Raw genomic sequence first — 19855 nt, forward strand, 5'->3', positions numbered from 1 at the left:
TTTAGAGTTGGTTATCAATCTGCTCACAATAAAATGTATTGATAGCTGGAAAAGAAATATATAAAAATATAAATAAAGATGTGTGCATTTGAAACAGCAAAACATAATAGTTTTAAAATTAAGCTAGAAAGAAATATATTATTTGAAATAGAAATATGACTGCCATTTGGGATTTTCATCTGCCATTATTGTAACAAAATCTTTTCTGCTCTTATACTCTTCCTTTATTGTCTAATGTTATCGATGATTTTATACTGGTTGTTTACACTAAGTCATTCTGAAATACGTTGCTATAAGAATCATTCTGTAAGCAGAATTCATTCCATGAAAAATAGAATCTGTTTCAATTGATTCATATGCGCTATGACAAAAGAAAAAGAAAAGGAAACACTTTTTTTCTTCCAACAAAGGATGGTAAATATTTTGAAGATCAACACGTATCTCAATCATAGCTAGAAGACCTACATCAAGCATTGGTAATGCATTTACCAGATATAAGTTAAAAAGAGAAAAGCTGAACTTATCATTAAAGTAGTATCTAATAATTTATGATAAATACGAAAAAGAAAAGTAATCAGGAAATAAATATTTCTGTGATCAAATGCTGGAGTTGATAAAGTCAACTGAGAGTATATTTAGATTGAAGCATAAATTTTGTGATATGAGATTATCAGCTTGCCATATCAAATGATATCTTATTTACATTGAATTCTTCTGCATCACCTTTCAACCTCACCTTCTACATTGTCATTATTTGGATTTCTACTTTGTTTGTTTTATCTGAAGGAGTGAGTGGAGTTATGTTTCTTTAACTTTAAAAACATATGCATAAAACATACGCACGCACACACACACACACACACACACACACACACACACACAGATACACTCTCACAATGAGGAGGACAATGATGGTGATGACAACAACAGTGACAACACCGACCACCACCACTACCATTACCACATGCAAACTCATTAAACTGGCCATAGAACAGGGTTTTTCCTTGTTAATATCTAGATGTATTTTGATAGCTTTAGACATCAGTTATATGATGGAGGAAAATTATATTTACTGTGAAAACAAAATGATGATACCTCCCAAAATTATTTATGCAATTTATTTGTTTTACGCTGATATTTAGAATAGCCTATATCTCTTGCTAGTTTTAATACAGAAGACCAAGTCAAACAGGCTGTTGACAAATATTAATTTCTAATACATAGGCATGAGGCTTCAGAGAGTGTCAGAAGAGAAACTGTAACGTTAATGATTTTCTGAAGGCAATAGTAATGTTTGAAATATCTACAAACTGGAATTGAAACAGAGTTATCAAGGGACGTGTACATTTTCTCAGCTATCAGTTAATCTTTTAGCATTCAGATTACCCTGTCAAATGTAATCCTTATATATTCACATTGCTTTGAATTAATCATGTATTAAATTATGGCTATGATGTGATTATGTATTTTTAGAATGACATTGTAGGGTAGGTATGAGATACCAGATCTGGCTTGTTTGAACATAAAACAGATAGAATATTTGAGCTGGATATGGCCAGTTTAAATGCAAAAGGGTTAAACAATTATTTTCTTGCAGTTTGTAAGTGCTTTGTTTTTATTTTTTCCTTTTATTGTTTTATTCTATTTATTTATTTGTTTATTTTTGATAACTCTGTTTATCTTTGATGTAGTAAGAAAAGAGCCATCCATTTGATGAACCATGAATAAAAGCAACTTTTCTGATATTCAATTTTGGATAGTTTACTGTAGTATAATACTGCGATTTTATTTACAACATGATGGGAAAAGATCTGAGTTGGCCATGGCAAGATTTAAAATTCATGTGGTTTAAACAATTTTGACCAGTATTTTCCAACTGAGATATAGCCACATATTGTAAGGACACCTGAGAGCATTATCAAGCTGTATGATGGAATTTATAATTCTAGGTTCAGTGCATTGATAAAATGACAATAACCAGCAAGTGGAACCATTGTATCACTGAACTAGCAGTCCATTTTCAAATCCAGAATATAAAAACAGAGGTGATGGATTGAAAGAATGGTAAGAACAGTGGGCAAAATGCCTTGCAGTATTTAGTTACTGTTCTTTATGTTTGTAGTTCATATCCTGCTGAAATTAATTTCTCTTTCATCATTCTCGAGCAGTTAAGTAAGCAACAAGTGCTGTGTTTATTTATATTCTTATAATGCATTCCAAATATGAATAGAATTATAACAGAAGATGAAGATGAGTGTTGTTGAGCCCCATCTTATGAATGAATGAATAAATAAAAAGTACACAATATCATCAAGTATGTCGTGTTGTCATTGTCGCTGCCATTGTCGTTGTCGTCATCATCATCATTTAACATCTGTTTTCCATGCTGGCATGGGTTGGATGGTTTCACAGGAACTGACAAATCAGTAGACTGTGCCAAACTTCAGTATCTGTTTTGGCTGGATGCTCTTCCCAACACCAGCCACTTTACAGAGTGTACTACATGGCACCAGCACCGGTGAAGTTACCTAGTAAATTGCAGGGTATAACCCCACGATTATGGGAGAGGGGGCAGGGAGGAGAGTAATACTGAGGGAAAGAAAAAGGTGTCTTGCATTAGAAGAGAAACATGGTTACTTCAGATGGGCAGAGAGAGTAGAGAGAAGATGGTGATGATGCTATGAGGATGGGATAGGGGCCATACACCCACGTTACAGGGATGTGTGTATGGTGAAGTGGACCAGGGATTGGAAAGGGTGTGTGTACGGATGAGTTCACAATATAATGAAAGGAGACTGGTAGCTGGTGATGGAGGAATGTAATAAGTGGGCACAGGGAGAGAGAATAAATATTAGGAGGATATACCGTGAGCAAGGGATTCAAGTGGGACATATTGTGTGCTGGTAGGTACATGAAGGAGGGAAATACAGTGGTGGTGAGCATGGCTGGGGGGAAGGAAAGGAGGTGTTAGGAAGATGGGTTGATGAGAGAAAGGACATAAAGGACTTACCTTACATACGAACATACATACATACATATATATACATGCATGCAAACACACATACACACGCACATGTATGTTACTGCCATTTATTCACTAACTTGTATGACATCAACACATACACACACACACACACACACACATATATATATATATGTATATATATATATATATATATATATATATATATATGGCACTTGTGCCCGTGACATGTGTAAGGATTTTTGAGCGAGATCGTTGCCAGTGCCCCTGGACTGGCTCCTGTGCGGGTGGCACATAAAATACACTATTTTGAGCATGGCCATTGCCAGTACCACCTGACTGGCCTTCGTGCAGGTAACACGTAAAAGCACCCACTACACTCTCGGAGTGGTTGGCGTTAGGAAGGGCATCCAGCTGTAGAAACTCTGCCAAATCAGATTGGAGGCTGGTGTTGCCATCCGGTTTCACCAGTCCTCAGTCAAATCGTCCAACCCATGCTAGCATGGAAAGCGAACGTTAAACGATGATGATGATGATGATATATATATATATATATTTTAACATACCGGTCTACTTGGTAAAATTATTAATTATTAATTAATTGATTAATTAATTAATTAATTTTACCCTTTTATTATATATATATATATATATATATAATAAAAGGGTAAAATTAATTAATTAATTAATCAATTAATTAATAATTAATAATTTTATATATATATATAATAAAAGGGTAAAATTAATTAATTAATTAATCAATTAATTAATAATTAATAATTTTACCAAGTAGATCGGTATGTTAAAATAACCTTTTTAGGTAAAATTATACAAATATTCTATAATTATGTATAAACATAATTATAATTAGCTGACCCCTAATTATGATTACGTTTATCATTACAGAATATTTGTATATATATATATATATATATATATATATATATATATATATATATATATGACACACACACACATATATACACACACATGTGAGGTATAGAATATTCTCTCTAAATATTTCAGAGTATAAATGATTTTCGTTTTAATCTAATTGCTGTCTATTAACATATGACAAAAGTCAAGTTGATAGATTCATAACTCTTGAGACAGAGGAAGGAAATAAATAACTAAATGCAAAAGCCAAGCCAACCAAGTTTCTCACAAATCAAATTCTACTGTCTTAAATAAGGAAATGAAACATTAGATTATTATCTAATATATTGCTAAAATATGGATTAGACATGGTTGGAATATCTTTGATCATGGGTTGCATGATTGGAACTGAGCCGGGGACTAGATAACAACAACAACAACAATTCAGATAATTTACAATAAATTAACCCTTTTTGCTGCAGAAATCAGATATATCCATTCATATTTTCATTACCCTTAATCACAGAAAGTGGTTTTATGTACTAATCTTTCTTATATTGAGGAATGTCGTGTTGTTAAAATATGTCAAGTTTACTGAGGCAATGTGACTTGCAGAAAATACCAATTCTATTAACTTTTTTTGGTAGATATTTAACATCATTACTGAAAAAGTCATGAAATTTAATTTCACTCTTAAAAGGGTTAACTTTATTTCTCAAATAAATAAAAAAATAATCCAACATTGCTTCTGAAAAAATAACAGTTCATTTTGTAAAAGTGCATGCATGCGTGCATGTGTGTGCGTACGTGTGTGTGCGCGTGTGTGTGTGTGTGTGTGTGTGTGTGTGTGCGTGTGCGTGTGTGTGTGTGTTTGTGTGTGAGAGAGAGATCATCATCCTCAGCATCACTTTACATTTACATATCATACACATTTACATTAGATTTCATTTTCACCAAAAAATGATATGGATGGACCACTGTAAATACCAAATGCATGGTGTGTGACCAGCTGCTGTGATAAAAAAGAGAAATTCCCCACAAGTGGTTTCAATACAGTTTTATCAGAAAGATTTGGAAGAATTAGATGAAAGTTCTGAACTTTGCCCTGGCTATTCTTATTCTAGTAGCAATGCTCTTTGAGCATCCACCCCCACTACAGACTTGGTCACCTAGGTAACGGACACTATCAACTCCTTCTTGTTTCTTCCCCTGGCATGTGACGGAATCTGTTTTCTGAGCATCTGCGGTGTTTCTTGCCACTGTACATCTGCTGCACACAAAAGCTATCATCCCAGTTAACCTTCCTTTGATGTTGCTGCACCTCTTATGCATCCATAGCTTACACTGGGTACATTTTATGGAGTTTCTACCTATGCCTTTTCTACAGATTGAGCAGGGCCATCTATCTGAAGGAGTTTGTGATGTGTTCGCCTTCCTACTTACTAGAACTTTGGTTCTTGTTCTCTAGTTCTGGTAGTGATTCAGCTATAAGAACAAGGTCATCAGCATAGAAGAGCTCCCAGGGGCAGCTTGTCTTAAATTCCTCTGTTATTGCCGAGAGGACTATAATGAATAAGAGGGGTCTGAGGACTGATCCTTGGTGAACCCCTACAACTACTTGGAATTCTTCACTATACTCATTGCCAACCCTCACCTTACTGACAGCATCCCAGTACAGGGCTTGTACAGCTCTCACCAACCACTTGTCTATCCCTAATTTCCACATTGACCACCAGTTAAGGGATCCAGGAACTCTATCAAAGTCTTTCTCCAAGTCAACAAAAGCCAAGTACAGAGGTTTATCTTTGGCTAGATATTTCTCCTACAGCTGCCTTACCAGAAATATAGCATCAGTGGTGCTTCTCCCTGGCACAAAACCAAACTGCATCTCATCTACACTAACTCTCTGCCTAATTAGTTGGGCTATGACCATCTCAGCAGTGATTCTTGATGGGCCGGGGACTTTCCTTGCCTTCATATCCTTAATTGTTTTATCTACCAAAGTACTGATGATTCAGATAGCAGGTACCTCAACTGGTTCAACATTTGGCAGACTCTCCTCCTCTCATTCATTCTCCACATTCAGCAGTCTTTCATAATGGCATCTCCAAACCTCTTTCTTTGCCAAATCATTTACTGCAAGCACACCATCATCCATACAGTTGCATTTCTCTCCTATATATATATATATATATATATATATATATATATATATATATAACTTTAAATTAAGCAGAAAATGGAGAGAATTCTTGATCAACAAACATATTAACTACCATCGATTATTATTTTTCAATATAAAACTTTATCATTTCTAACAGCCGTTTCTGCTTCCAATGTCCCTCAGCGCAGCCAAAGAAAATTCTGAGAATAATATTCGTCATATTCTATAGTACATCCGATCTGGTACATGGAGCTTCATAAGAATGAAGAAAAATACATCAAATAAAAGAAGAGAAGAGAAAAGAAAGGGTAAAATGGTATGATTCAAATATATTAAGCATTCTTTCTTCATTTTGAGGTGCTTTTCTTTTCTCTTCTCTTATTTTATGTATTTTCTTCACTCTGGAGGAAGCTCCATGTACCAGATCAGATGTGCTATAGAATATGATGAATATTATTCTCAGAATTTTCTTTAGCAGTGCTGAGGGACATTGGAGGCAGAAACGGCTGCTAGAAGTGATAAAGTTTTGTATCAAAAAAAATAATCGATGGTAGTCAATTTGTCTGTTGATCAAGAATTTTCTCCATTTTCTGCTTAATTTAAATTTGATTCCTGATAAACCCTTGTTTATTTTGTTATTGCTTGTATCCTATGAGCATAATATGCTTGCATATGTATGCCCAGGGTTAACATAGGCAACTTATACCGGTAGTAAAAACAGACGTTCTTATCCCTTAGACAGTTATTCCAACCACTAAGTCTACTAACCTATATGTGTGTGTGTGTGTATGTATATATGTGTGTGTGTATATATATATATATATATATATATATATATATATATATATATGTATGTATGTATATATATGTATACTTACACACACACACACACACACACACACACACATACACACACACATATATATATACATATAAGCACAGAAGTGGCTATGTGGTAAGTAGCTTGCTTACCAGCGACATGGTTCCAGGTTCAGTCCCACTGCATGGCACCTTGGGCAAGTGTCCTCTACTATAGCCTTGGGCCAACTAAAGCCTTTTAAGTGGATTTGGTAGACAGAAACTGAAAGAACCCCATCACACACACACACATATATATATATATATATATATATATATATATATATATATATATATATATATATATATATATATATATATATATGCACACACACACACACACACACACGTATATATATATATATATATATATATATATATATATATATATATATATATATATATATATATATATATATATATATATATTTATATTCATTTATATCAGTGTATTGAGTGAAAATGTACAAAGGTAATCCATTTTCATTGGTACAGTAAGTATAGCTACTGATGTTTATGACTATTAAGCAGTTTTAAGTTTCATATTAAGTATCCTACTACTTTTTGTAATAATGATAGAAACATTTTAAATCCAAAATAAATAGCCAAATTGAATAAATAAAAAGAATGCTGTATTCACTGTAGTGACTCTCAAGAAATGTGGGCGGAAATTTGAGTACTGAGAAAATATTGGGTAACTCTAGTAGGATACTATTTACCCTGGAAGTGAATTATAGCCATTTCTAAATTAAATAAAAAGAGAAAGAACAAAAACAAAGAAAAAGGAAAAGGCAAGAAAATCATTGAGTTAGCCTCAGTGTGTGTGTGTGTAAGTGTGTGTGTGTGTGTGAGTGTGTGTGTGTATATAATTAAGGGAAATATTAAATCTTAATGTTAGTTTAAAAGAAATCTAGAAGAATGTGGAAAAAAAATGCTTCTAAACCTCTCTTTTTGAAGGCTTTCTCATTTTCTCATTTTTTCCCTCAATTTGTATGGAATAGGTTAAAAATAGTCATACATGAATGACTTGACTTTTGTCCGATGTTAATTGGCTGTAATTAGATTAAAATGAAAATATCTTATTTTCTGAAGTACTCTAAGGAAATAGCAGAAGGAGTCTAGTTCCCATTCAAAGATATTGGCTAACTAATTGAAATGAATGACTTTTCCATGTGTGATAAGAAATGCCCATTGATGTAAAATATTTGTGCTTACTATATTAATATAGAGTGTTTGTTTACTGAGTCTTTACAAAAAAAGTGCAAGAGTCGATTCATTTGACCAAAACCTTTTCTGCCCCAGCCTGGCCACATTCTAATGACTGAAACAAGTAAAAGAAAGGATAAAAGAATAGATCTTTCACAATTATAAAGTTTTTACAGTTTAAAAAATACATCCATCATTCCTACATATAGTCACTCTCTTTACCCTTTACTCTTTTACTTGTTTCAGTCATTTGACTGTGGCCATGCTGGAGCACCGCCTTTAGTCGAGAAAATCGACCCCACGACTTATTCTTTGTAAGCCTAGTACTTATTCTATCGGTCTCTTTTTGCCGAACCGCTAAGTTACGGGGACATAAACACACCAGCATAGGTTGTCAAGCGATGGTGGGGGGACAAACGCAGACACACAAACACACACATACATACATACATATATACATATATACATATATACATATATACGATGGGCTTCTTTCAGTTTCCGTTTACCAAATCCACTCACAAGGCTTTGGTCGGCCTGAGGCTATAGTAGAAGACACTTGCCCAAGGTGCCAAGCAGTGGGATTGAACCCAGAACTATGTGGTTGGTAAGCAAGCTACTTACCACACAGCCACTCCTGCACCTATCATCATCATCATCACCGTTTAATGTCCGCTTTCCATGCTAGCATGGGTTGGACGATTTGACTGAGGACTGGTGAAACCGGATGGCAACACCAGGCTCCAATCTGATTTGGCAGAGTTTCTACAGCTGGATGCCCTTCCTAACGCCAACCACTCCAAGAGTGTAGTGGGTGCTTTTACGTGTCACCTGCACGAAGGCCAGTCAGGCGGTACTGGCAACGGCCACGCTCAAAATGGTGTATTTTATGTGCCACCCACACAAGAGCCAGTCCAGGGGCACTGGCAATGATCTTGCTCGAAAATCCTTACACATGTCACGGGCACAAGTGCCAGAAAGGCGATGCTGGGCACAGGTGCTATCCCGATTTTGCTTTTCGCTTGCCCCAATAAGTCTTTGCAAGCTGAGTTTCGAGTCCAATGAAGGAAGTAATTTCATAAAATATCTTTGTGTAGGGCATTCACTAAAACAATAAAGTATGTACACACACACATACACACACACACACACACACACACACACATGCAAATACATGTATATAAATACACACACACACACAAACACATGCATTTCTGTTTCTTTAATTTCACTAAGTAATAAAAAAATAATGGAACAATGTTTTAAAATAGAGTTGGCTTAACCAACTCCAAAATATTGTTTCCATTTCTTTTTATTTGTGAAGGTACTAGGTTATGGTTTTGGAAGGAAAAAGAATTGTAATTAAACTCAGAATATTAAAACTATCTGTTGCAAATAGCAATCAATAAGTTCAATAGAAACCTGATCAACCCTTAAGACTGTTAGAAAATATAAATTAATCAACAAGCAGAAACACAAAAGATGTAATTAAAAGTTTGATCAATGCATATTGTTTTAAAACCAGATCTTTTTCTTTATTTCAGTTACATATCTCTTATAGTTAATATAGTCTGATGGCTACAGAACAACACACATCACACAATGCTCATAATTTTCGCTATAAATTTTCGCAATAAAAACATTTTCACGCATGAAAACTCTAGTAATCCATTTATGAAGGAAAATCAATGTTGAGAAAGATCTAAAGTGAACCAAATTTATATAAATGACCAACAACAAATAAGGATAAGTTCTCTAGTATAATTTTTTACTTTGCTTAACAAAACCTGCATCTCTTATTGCTGTTGAAGTAAGGTTTGTACCTCACTAGTACTCTGCATTTGAGATTGCAATCCATGGCACCTTCTTTCAACAACCTTCTTTCCATGCTAGGGTTGTGATATTTTGCCTCTCCTGTATACTAAAGGAGAAAATGTGATTGTAAAATCTGGTGCTGAAGGGCCTTTTTGCTAAGCTCACACATTTCTACATGTCCATCTGTCCATTTGACATAGCCTCTGCTTTATATACAATAGTTTCGGTGTTGCTTTTAAGTAGACATGGCGCAGGAGTGGCTGTGTGGTAAATAGCTTGCTTACCAACCACATGGTTCCGTGTTCAGTCCCACTGCGTGGTACCTTGGGCAAGTGTCTTCTACTATAGACTCTCGGGCCGATCAAAGCCTTGTGAGTGGATTTGACAGACGGAAACTGAAAGAAGCCCATCGTATATATGTATATATGTGTGTGTGTTTGTGTCTCTGTGTTTGTCCACCGAATATCGCTTGACTTAGTGGTTTGGCAAAAGAAACTGATAGAATAAGTACTAGGCTTATGAAGAATAAGTCCTGGGTCAATTTGCTCGACTAAAGGCAGTGCTCCAGCATGGCAGCAGTCAAATGACTGAAACAAGTAAAAGAGAGTAAAAGAAAAAGAGAGACATGCTATGTTGCTTCTGCATGAGCATCTTGACTCTCTTTCAAGTATGAGTTCACTTACTATAATTTTCTTTATGCACAGCTTAAAGAAACTTTCACAGTATATTTTTTCCTGTATCTATGTATTTGTGGGGAGTGTTTATCAATTAAACTAAGGAAGATCCTACCTACACAAGTCTTTATATTCAGGGAGAAGAGGGGTGAGAGCTACAAAACTTTTCAGTGGCATTTTCTCTTGGTAGAGTTAAGGTCAAGTGTGTAACAAAACTTATCCTTAAAACTGTTGATAACCAGGGCCATGTTGTAGCACTGGGCTGCAACATTGAAAATGTCTTACTTGAAGACAGGTTGGAGATTCTTCTGGTGATCTCTTTAACCAGGTTCATGGGCACTATGGCAGATGTCAACTTCTCATTTAGAATTAGGCAGGTAGAAGCTGCAAGCCAACCTGTTGTATAAGTATGTGTTTGTGTATGTGCGTATGTTCATGTATGTATATATACATACGTAAACATACACACACGCACACAGAGACACATAGATTATTTACATTATTTACATTTGACAGATATTTGTCCTCATCTCGTTTGTTGTTAACACAACATTTCGGCTGATATACCCTCCAGCCTTCATCAGGTGTCTTGGGGAAATTTTGAACCTGGGTTCTCATTCCTAAGGTATTTTTTCAATGTTATCATTATTATTATTATCATCATTATTATTATTATTATTATTATTATTATTATTATTATTATTATTATTATTATTATTATTATTATTATTATTATTCAGGTCACTGCCTGGAAATGAACTCAGAATCTTGGGATTAGTAGCCCATACTCTTAACCACTACGCTATATGCCCATGGGATTATAAATCTAATATTTTCCTATCCTTCCTTAATGCAGGTTCCCATATGCTATTCATATCTGCACTCGGTCTGCTTAGGAGGTTGTTGTGTCCTAGCATATGTGCTGTTTCCTTTAGTTTTCGTATTTTCCAGTGGTGTTCTTTGTCTATTATTTTAACTTCATCCCACAGGGAGAGGTGGTCTCTATTTTTCCATACATGATCAACTATACCCGATTTATCAATATCTCCTCGTGTCACAGCTTTGCAATGTTCCTTTACCCTTATTTTGAGGGGCTGCATGTTTGCTAAGTGTTGTAATACTCTTGAATACTGTCCTGATGTCATATGGGCCGCATACCTTTTGTATCTTTTCAGAGAGGCCTTTCACATAGGGTAGACAGACTGTGGACAGTTTATTGGTTTCATCCTCTCTTTTCTTCACAGTTGGAGTGGATAGTATGTTTTTGGGGTAAATGTTGCTTAATAGATTGTTACTGAGCTTGATCATTACTTCGTGGTGGGTATCACAATCACTACTTATATTCTTTGCTCAAAGTTTTAGGCACTGAGCAATCCCTTTCTTTACACTGTATGGATGGTGGGAATTGAAGTTGAGGTATATGTCCAGTGAAGGTTGGCTTGCAATATACGGATGTCCTGAATCCATACTTGGTGTGTGTTATTAATATGTCCAAGAATGCTAGCTGATTGTCTTTTTCCTTTTCCATTGGGAACATAAATGTATGCATATGTATATATACATAGATATATATATATAAGTATGTATATGTATGTATATATATATATATATATATATAGTCTTTTATTCTTTTATTTGTTTCAGTCATTTGACTGTGGCCATGCTGGAGCACTGCCTTTAGTCTAGCAAATCGACTCCAGGACTTATTCTTTGTAAGCCTAGTACCTATTTTATCGGTCTCTATTGCCGAACCGCTAAGTTACTGGAACGTAAACACACCAGCATCGGTTGTCAAACAATGCTGGAGGGACAAAAACAGACACAAACACACACACACACACACACACACACACACACACACACACACACACATATATATATATATATATATATATATATATATATATATATATATATATATACGACGGGCTTCTTTCAATTTCTGTCTACCAAATGCACTCACAAGGCTTTGGTCAGCCCGAGGCTATAGCAGAAGATACTTGCCCAAGGTGCCACACAGTGGGACTGAACCCGGAACCATGCGGTTGGGAAGCAAGCTACTTACCACACAGCCACTCCTGGGCTTGTGCATGCATGGCTCTATCGTTAAGAGATTTGCTTTCCAGCCATGAGGTTTTGGGTTCACTTAGGGTGAAAGAAGCCCACTGCATATACATACATGCATATATACAGTGATAGATAATGGTGGTAGAGGAGGGTATTTTCCTACAGTGTTTATATTAATTCTAAGTCAGTTAAAGAATAGGTGTGTGTGTCTGTGTGTTTGTCTGTCTGTGTGTGTGTAGTGTGAGTCTGTGCATGTGTGCATGAGTGTAAATATGTATGTGTATTTATCTGTATATATATATATAGACAGATAGATAGATAGAGAGAGAGATATATGTATGTGCGTGTATGTGTGCATAGCGGATGGATGTGTACAACAGTGTGTGTCAATCTTCCAGCATCTCTAAATGTCTAAATCTGTTGTTGACAAAAGCACTATCTAAGTCTCTCTATGGTATATGAATGTGAATGGGAGAGAGAAAGAGAGAAGGAATACAGAGAGAGAGAGAGAGAGAGAGAGAGAGAGAGAGAGAGAGAGAGAGAGAGAGAGAAGAAAAAGATAGAGAGAGAGAGAGAGAGAGAGAAGGAGACAGCAAGAGAAAGAGAGTGAGATTGTTGATGAGGTGAAGAGCTGCTTTTTAGTCAGCCTCTGTCAATAGGAAGTTGGCCTCACTGCTGCTAGTGTTAATATATCAGAGGAGCCTTTCTCTCATTTTGTTACTACAGTTGTAGTAAGTTGATAACTACTTTCTCCATGGGAAGTTGTATGCTCCCCAGACTGTTTAGTAGACACTGTAGTTTGGGGGCAGGAACAAATACATAAGAAGGAAACAAAAAAGTAACAAAAAACAAACAAACATAAAATACTGTAAATCAATTACACACACACACACATACAAACACACACACACACACACACACACACACACACACACACACACATGTATCAAATTTCTATTTTTAGAACTTTAGGAGAGTTCAGCTTCTTGACCTCATCCTCATCATCATCACCACCAGCAACAGCAGTAGCAGCCTTAACATTGCCATCCGAAATATTTTAACCATTATTATTATAACCATCATTACCTGGCACCGCTGACAGTACTGTCAACATTTTAATTGCTGTCCTTTATCTGGTGCCAGCACAACCACTGACAGCAACTAGCAGTTGCAGTAATAACAGCAGCAGCAACACCACTACCACCACCACTACCATCACCACCACCACCACCACCACCACCATCACTACCACAACCAAAACCCTCAGTACAGCAGCAACAAGCCATTGATGTTACTACAATTGGTACTATAACCATTGTTCACCCACCCATAAACACACACTCCATTCACACATGCAAACATATATATATATATATATATATATATATATATATATATATATACACACATATATGTATATACTCATACACACAACTTCTGGCTGAAGCCAGGCCTGGCTTTTCCTCATCTCCCATTTGCCATCCATAAAGAGTTGCAGCATCAGCAGGAGTAGCAGAGGTGACAGAGAAAGTGACTGAAGTGTAGACAGAAGAGAGGTAGATGCAGTAAGGTTACTAATGTCTTTTTTTTTTTTTAACTAAAAGGGTATTTGATGCAAGGATTTCAAGTTAATTTCCTGTATCAAGATTTGAAAAAAAAAAAATATTTATCAATCTAAATCTATTAACTGAACTACACACAAGCAGATGTCACACAGGGATACCTACTTATTTTTATCACACAAAACTTTCATATCATTTATGTCTATAATCAGATATACATTGATGCAACATTGTGTATGTATAATTAACTAGATACATAATCTTCACATAAATATTGAAGTATATAAACCTAAAAATATACTTATAGGCTAGTAATTTCAGATAGATGTGTGAAAGTCATTACTGAAATGTTCATGGTTGACAGGAAAAAAAGAAGCAAAAAGTAAACACATTGAATTTTAGACAGTGGAAAAGAAAGAACAAAGAGGAAAAAAAAAATATTCTCTGAAATTATAAAATTTTAAAATATTTAGAAATGCTTCTTTACGCAAATTACTTGTGTCTATTATTATTGTTTAAGACAGCTGTTTGTATAGATGTTCTGAAAGTAACAGCAAAAGCCTTTACAGGAAGCAAGTTGACCACAGAGTTTGATCAAACTCCTGACAGTCGCAGTCGTACTATAGGGACCAAATCCAATAGCTATCTACCTGATGCAAAAACCACTACAACTGCACCAACTATGGGTACCAATCTATTGAGCAGTAATGACAACACACACACAGCTAGTATATTGCATACCACTAAATCAGACAGTGCTACCATTAATCATCAAAGACGGCCACCTAGAACAACTCAGGTAAAGTTTCTATCAAGTACAACTTCCTCACCAACAAGACATTTTTTTCCAAGTGTTAATAGTTTACAGCCTAAAAAGTTAACTACAAAAAGCAGAAATAATAGCATTAGGAAAGCAAAAGTGTCACAAAAGGAAACTGAAGAACCAATTGAAGATAAGGTGGAATATTCTGAATTTCAAGATCTTTTACCTGTCGTTGCATTGGTGGAAAAGTTACAAAGTCAAGTGACAGATTTACAACGATTGCATGATCAGGACAAGTAAGTTTTTATGTATTTTTACTATTATCTATATTGATCAAAATTTCAATCTTATTTTTACCTTAAATCTCATCAAAAGAAAGTTTAAAATTAATATAAAGAATTAAATTTAATGTTAAACTTCATTGTATGCTTATATACTCTACAGTTCTTTTTACATTTTTACTGTACACTTTAATTCCCCCCACTTTTCTATTAGAAAAAAAAAAAAATCATTTTATAACCTCAAAGTATGTTGGTTATTTATTAAATAACTATCATTCTCTTGTGTCATTCTTTGCTAAATAACCATGAACCATTATACCAAGAGGGCTTTGAACATATTTCATGTTTATTTGGCTGTTGTATTCATTATAACTGCTAATTTAACAAGTGAACATACTTTACCTTATATGAATACATTATTTAAATAAATAAGGACAGCATTTTCTTCTTTTATGCCTCATGAGATTTCTGTTCTCCAGCTGTGTAGCATGATTGGTATATTTAAATATCAACTCCCATTATTCTTAAATTATTTATATAACTTTGCATCATATCATTCATTATTCTTTGATAAATATAAATGTCTGCTTTTAAATAATATTAGTACTCTAAAAATGTTATTCTTCCTTCCTTCTTTCCTTCCACCCTTTCTTCTTTCCTTCCTTCCTTACTTCATTCATTCATTCATTCATTCATTCCAAAATAGACTATATATGGTTAATATTTGCTTTTCTCTGTTAGATGACTGGGGATTTGTGAACATGTGTTTTTAAGGTTTCATGCTTTTCACACAGCTTAGATGTTCTAATCATAACAAAGCTATAAGGGATGAGTATTTTGCTTCACATGTACATAAACTGAAGCAGAATGATTTAGGGTGATGAGGTGGGGAGGCTACGCTGTCATTTTTTTTTCAACCTGCTCAATCTAGTAAATAAACTTCTCTGGACAAACTTCTTATACATACAGGCATAGCTTTGCAACCACATGGTTTTGAGTTCAATCTCATAGCACAGCACTTTTGGCAAATGTCTTTAACTATAGCCAAGAGCTAACCAGTGCTTTGTGAGGGAATTTAGTGGATTGAAACTTTGTAGAAGCTTGTTGTGTGTGGTGAGTGTGTGTGTGCATGTGTGTGTGTGTGTGTGTGTGCATGTGTGTATGTGTGTGTGTGTATGTATGTGTATGTGCATGTGTTTGGGTTTGAGTGTGTCTCCCTATTGCCTGACAACCAGTGTTGTTTGTCTATTCTCTTATCCCTGTAACTTAGTGGCTCAGCAAAAGAGACTGATAAGATAAGTACCAGACTTCAGAAAACAAACACGGGGATCAATTTGTTTGACTTAAGCCATCAAGGTGATGCCCCTGTTTGGCTGCCATCCAATGACTGAAATAAATAAAAGACAAAAGATAAAGGACTATATGTATGTTTGAAATCCTTAATCTTTCCATAATCTTTATCTTTGTTCTGTAACAAACAAGAAAAGTGAATAGAAGGAATGCACTTTATTGAAGAGAGACCTTATGAGCATGAGGATGACCTCATCTTCATTTCAAGGACGTCTGCAAGAGAGATATGAAGTCTCTTGATCTGGATGCCCTGAGATTAGAGGAGGTTGAAAATGATTGCCCGCACTAGAGATAAATAGTGCGAAAGGGATGAAACAAGGGGAAGAAAAGTAGGAACTCGTGCTGTGCTGGTACTGCCACCATCACCACCACCATCACTGTTGATGTCGCTGTCGTTGTCGCCGTCATCATCGTCGTCGTCAGCATCATCATCATCATCATCATCATCATCATCATCATCAACAGCAGCAGTAGCACCAGTAACTCTACTACCACCCCTACAGCCACCAGCATTTATTACACCATTGTCATTGTTTATAAAACTATTGGGGAAGGTGGATTGGTTAGGTTGTCCTATGGTATATTTAGTTACAACTCTGTGTTCTGAGTTCAAATCCTGCCATGGTTAACTTTGCTTTTTCATTTTTCTGAAGTCTATAAAATTAAATGTCAGTTCAATACTGGGATTGATATAATCGACTATTTCCCACCCCAACTCTCTGCTCCCTACAAATTTTTGGCCTTGTGCTTCTGTTAGAAATTATTATTATACTACTTTGCAGGGACCCCAGCCACTAGGTCATGGACCAGTACAAGGCAGTGGATCATTTGGTACTGGCCCACACAGAAAGAAAAAATTTCTTAATTCTATTTCTCTTTTATTGACTAATTGTGGAGAGAACCTGTGGAAAGGGTAGACCTAGAAAATTGTAGGATGAAATGGTGAGAAAGGATCTTCAGATATTGGGTCTTAATGAGCAGATGACAAGGGATTGAGACTTTGGTGATTTGCTGTACTTGAGAAGAGAAGTAAAATCGTGGCCATACGTACATACATACATACAGACATGTCCTTTATGGCCATGCCCCCACTCCCTCTCCCAGCAGAGAAGTCTTTGTCTTATAAGTACTGGTGCCATATAAAATGCATTCATGCTGGTGCCTTGTAAAATGCACTTGTGCTGGTTCTATGTGAAATGCACTCATGCCATGTAAAAGTACCCAGCACAATCTGTATAGTTGTTGGCGTTAGGAAGGGCATCCAACCATAGAAACCATGCCAAAACATAATTGGAGCTTGGATAGCTCTTTAGCTGGCCAGCTCCTGTCAAACCATCCAACCCATGCCAGCATGGAAAACAGACATTAAAGGATAATGATAGTAATGATGATAACTATTGCAACCAACAGGGTGTTTTTGTATTATATATGTAATATATATTTGTTATAATTAAATCATATTTGTTGCACTTTATTGTGTTTTGATCTGTGTGAAATCCACCAGTCTGTAGAAAAATTATCTTGACTGAAACTGGCCCATGGTGCAAAAAATGTTGGGGACTAAGGCATTATGGTATCTTTTATCTTTTACTTATTTCAGTCATTTGACTACCGCGAAGCTGGGGCAATGCTTTGAAGGGTTTAGTTGAACAAATCGGTCCATTACTTATTTTAAGTCTGGTACATATTCTATCAGTATCTTTTGCCAAATCACTTAGTTATGGGAATGTAAACAAACCAACACTAATTGCCAAATGGTGGTGGAGTTAAACTTGTTCCCAACTGTTTGTCAATCATTACCACTGATATTGTACAATTATTCACATTTAATGTCTTCCTATTCCTTGTCAATTTTTCTTGTGGGATCATCATTGCTTTTTATTCTTCCATATCAGTTGTTGACCATTACATGTTTCATATGTATATCATGCCCCACTTTACCCAATGTGAGTTTTCAAGTTTAAAATAATAAGATACAATTTGAATGAGATTTTGCTGTCATTTCCAGCTGGATGAGTGACTGCATGCAGGCTATTTTGTTGGCTTTAAATACTTGTTAAATACTGAGGGCACTTGTAATTGATCTCAAATCATTTCTTTCTTAAATTTCATGTAGCTTTGGGCTTTATTTTCCAACATACAAATTGACATAGTATATAGTGTAAACATGTCGAACAAACATTCAAACACTGCCACTATATTTCCAAATCTTGCTGCATTTCATGTAAAATTTTTGGTTCTCCAGAGTCATCTTGGTGTATAAGTCAACCTGCCTATTTTGGTTGTAAATTTTGGTCTGAAAATTTGACTTGTGTGCAGAAAAATATGGTAGTTATAACTTTATCTCCTTCAAGTTCCATCAATAAAAGTGATTTATTTCAAAACTTATGGTTGTTGTTGTTCTGGCCCATGGTATTGTCCTGATCCTTTTTGTTCAGAGTTCAAATCTTGCTGAAGCCAACTTTTCCCTTCATCTTTTTAAGACCAATAAAAAGCAAGTAACAATCTAGAGTAGTGAACTAATGGAGCTGTAAGAGCATCTGATGGGATGTCTAGCAGTGTTTGTTCTAGTTCAGGGCTGGCCAACCTGAGGCCCGCAGGCTGCATGTGGCCCACAGACTTTTATCTTGCAGCCTGCTCGATACTTCTTGAAGTATTGTGTTTAATTTCAAAATAAAATTGTTTGTATAAAACATTTGTTTCAAAATAAATTAAAAATTTATAAGTGGCAATAAAGCAATAGCCTACAAATTTATAATTTTAAACAAATGAAAAGTATGAAAAATTCTTGATTCTGTAATTTAATTATTTGATTATTAGTGCATAAAGAATACAAGCGGCCCTCAAAAAACTTTCTGTGATTAAAGTGGCTCGCGATGTAATTCGAATTGGCCAGGCCTGTTCTAGTTCTTAGTATTTTCTGAGTTTAAATCCTATTACAGCTTGTTTGAGTGGTAAGCTTAATTCATTACCTGGCTTTAGGCTGCCATCTTGCACCTTGGATACATTTATTCCACATTGTTGCAGGCATTCAGATTAGCTTTCCAATTTGAGCACACTTTCCAACATCCCTCTTTGAGGTATATGACTCTGTGGTTAGAATATTGAGCTTACAATCATGAGGTAGTGAGTTTGATTGAGTGGGCTGAGCTGTGTGTTGTGCTCATGAGCAAGACACTTTATTTCACATTGTTCCAGTTCACTCAGCTGTAGAAATGAGTTGCGACGTCATTGGTACCAAGCTGTATTGGCCTTT

The 19855-nt window shown here is 35.5% G+C and overlaps 2 protein-coding genes across 3 annotated transcripts in view; one reads left to right on the forward strand and one right to left on the reverse strand.

Moving 5' to 3' along the window:
- LOC106873452 (uncharacterized) overlaps positions 1-19855 on the reverse strand; it is a 180445-nt gene that overhangs the window by 51254 nt on the left and 109336 nt on the right. The gene's annotated exons all lie outside the window — the stretch shown is intronic.
- Positions 13232-19855, forward strand: part of LOC106873454 (uncharacterized) — a 133674-nt gene continuing 127050 nt past the window's right edge. Inside the window, exon 1 of one of the 2 annotated variants that reach the window (XM_089343618.1) lies at positions 13232-15264. In XM_089343618.1, the coding sequence (XP_089199744.1) occupies positions 14681-15264 (584 nt within the window). In that variant the 5' untranslated portion in view covers positions 13232-14680. The remainder of the gene's footprint in view (positions 15265-19855) is intronic. The other variant, XM_014920814.3, reaches the window with a different exon arrangement.

The sequence above is a fragment of the Octopus bimaculoides genome, chromosome 2, assembly GCF_046866305.1.
Source record: "Octopus bimaculoides isolate indiv1 chromosome 2, ASM4686630v1, whole genome shotgun sequence".
Lineage (NCBI taxonomy): Eukaryota > Metazoa > Mollusca > Cephalopoda > Octopoda > Octopodidae > Octopus > Octopus bimaculoides.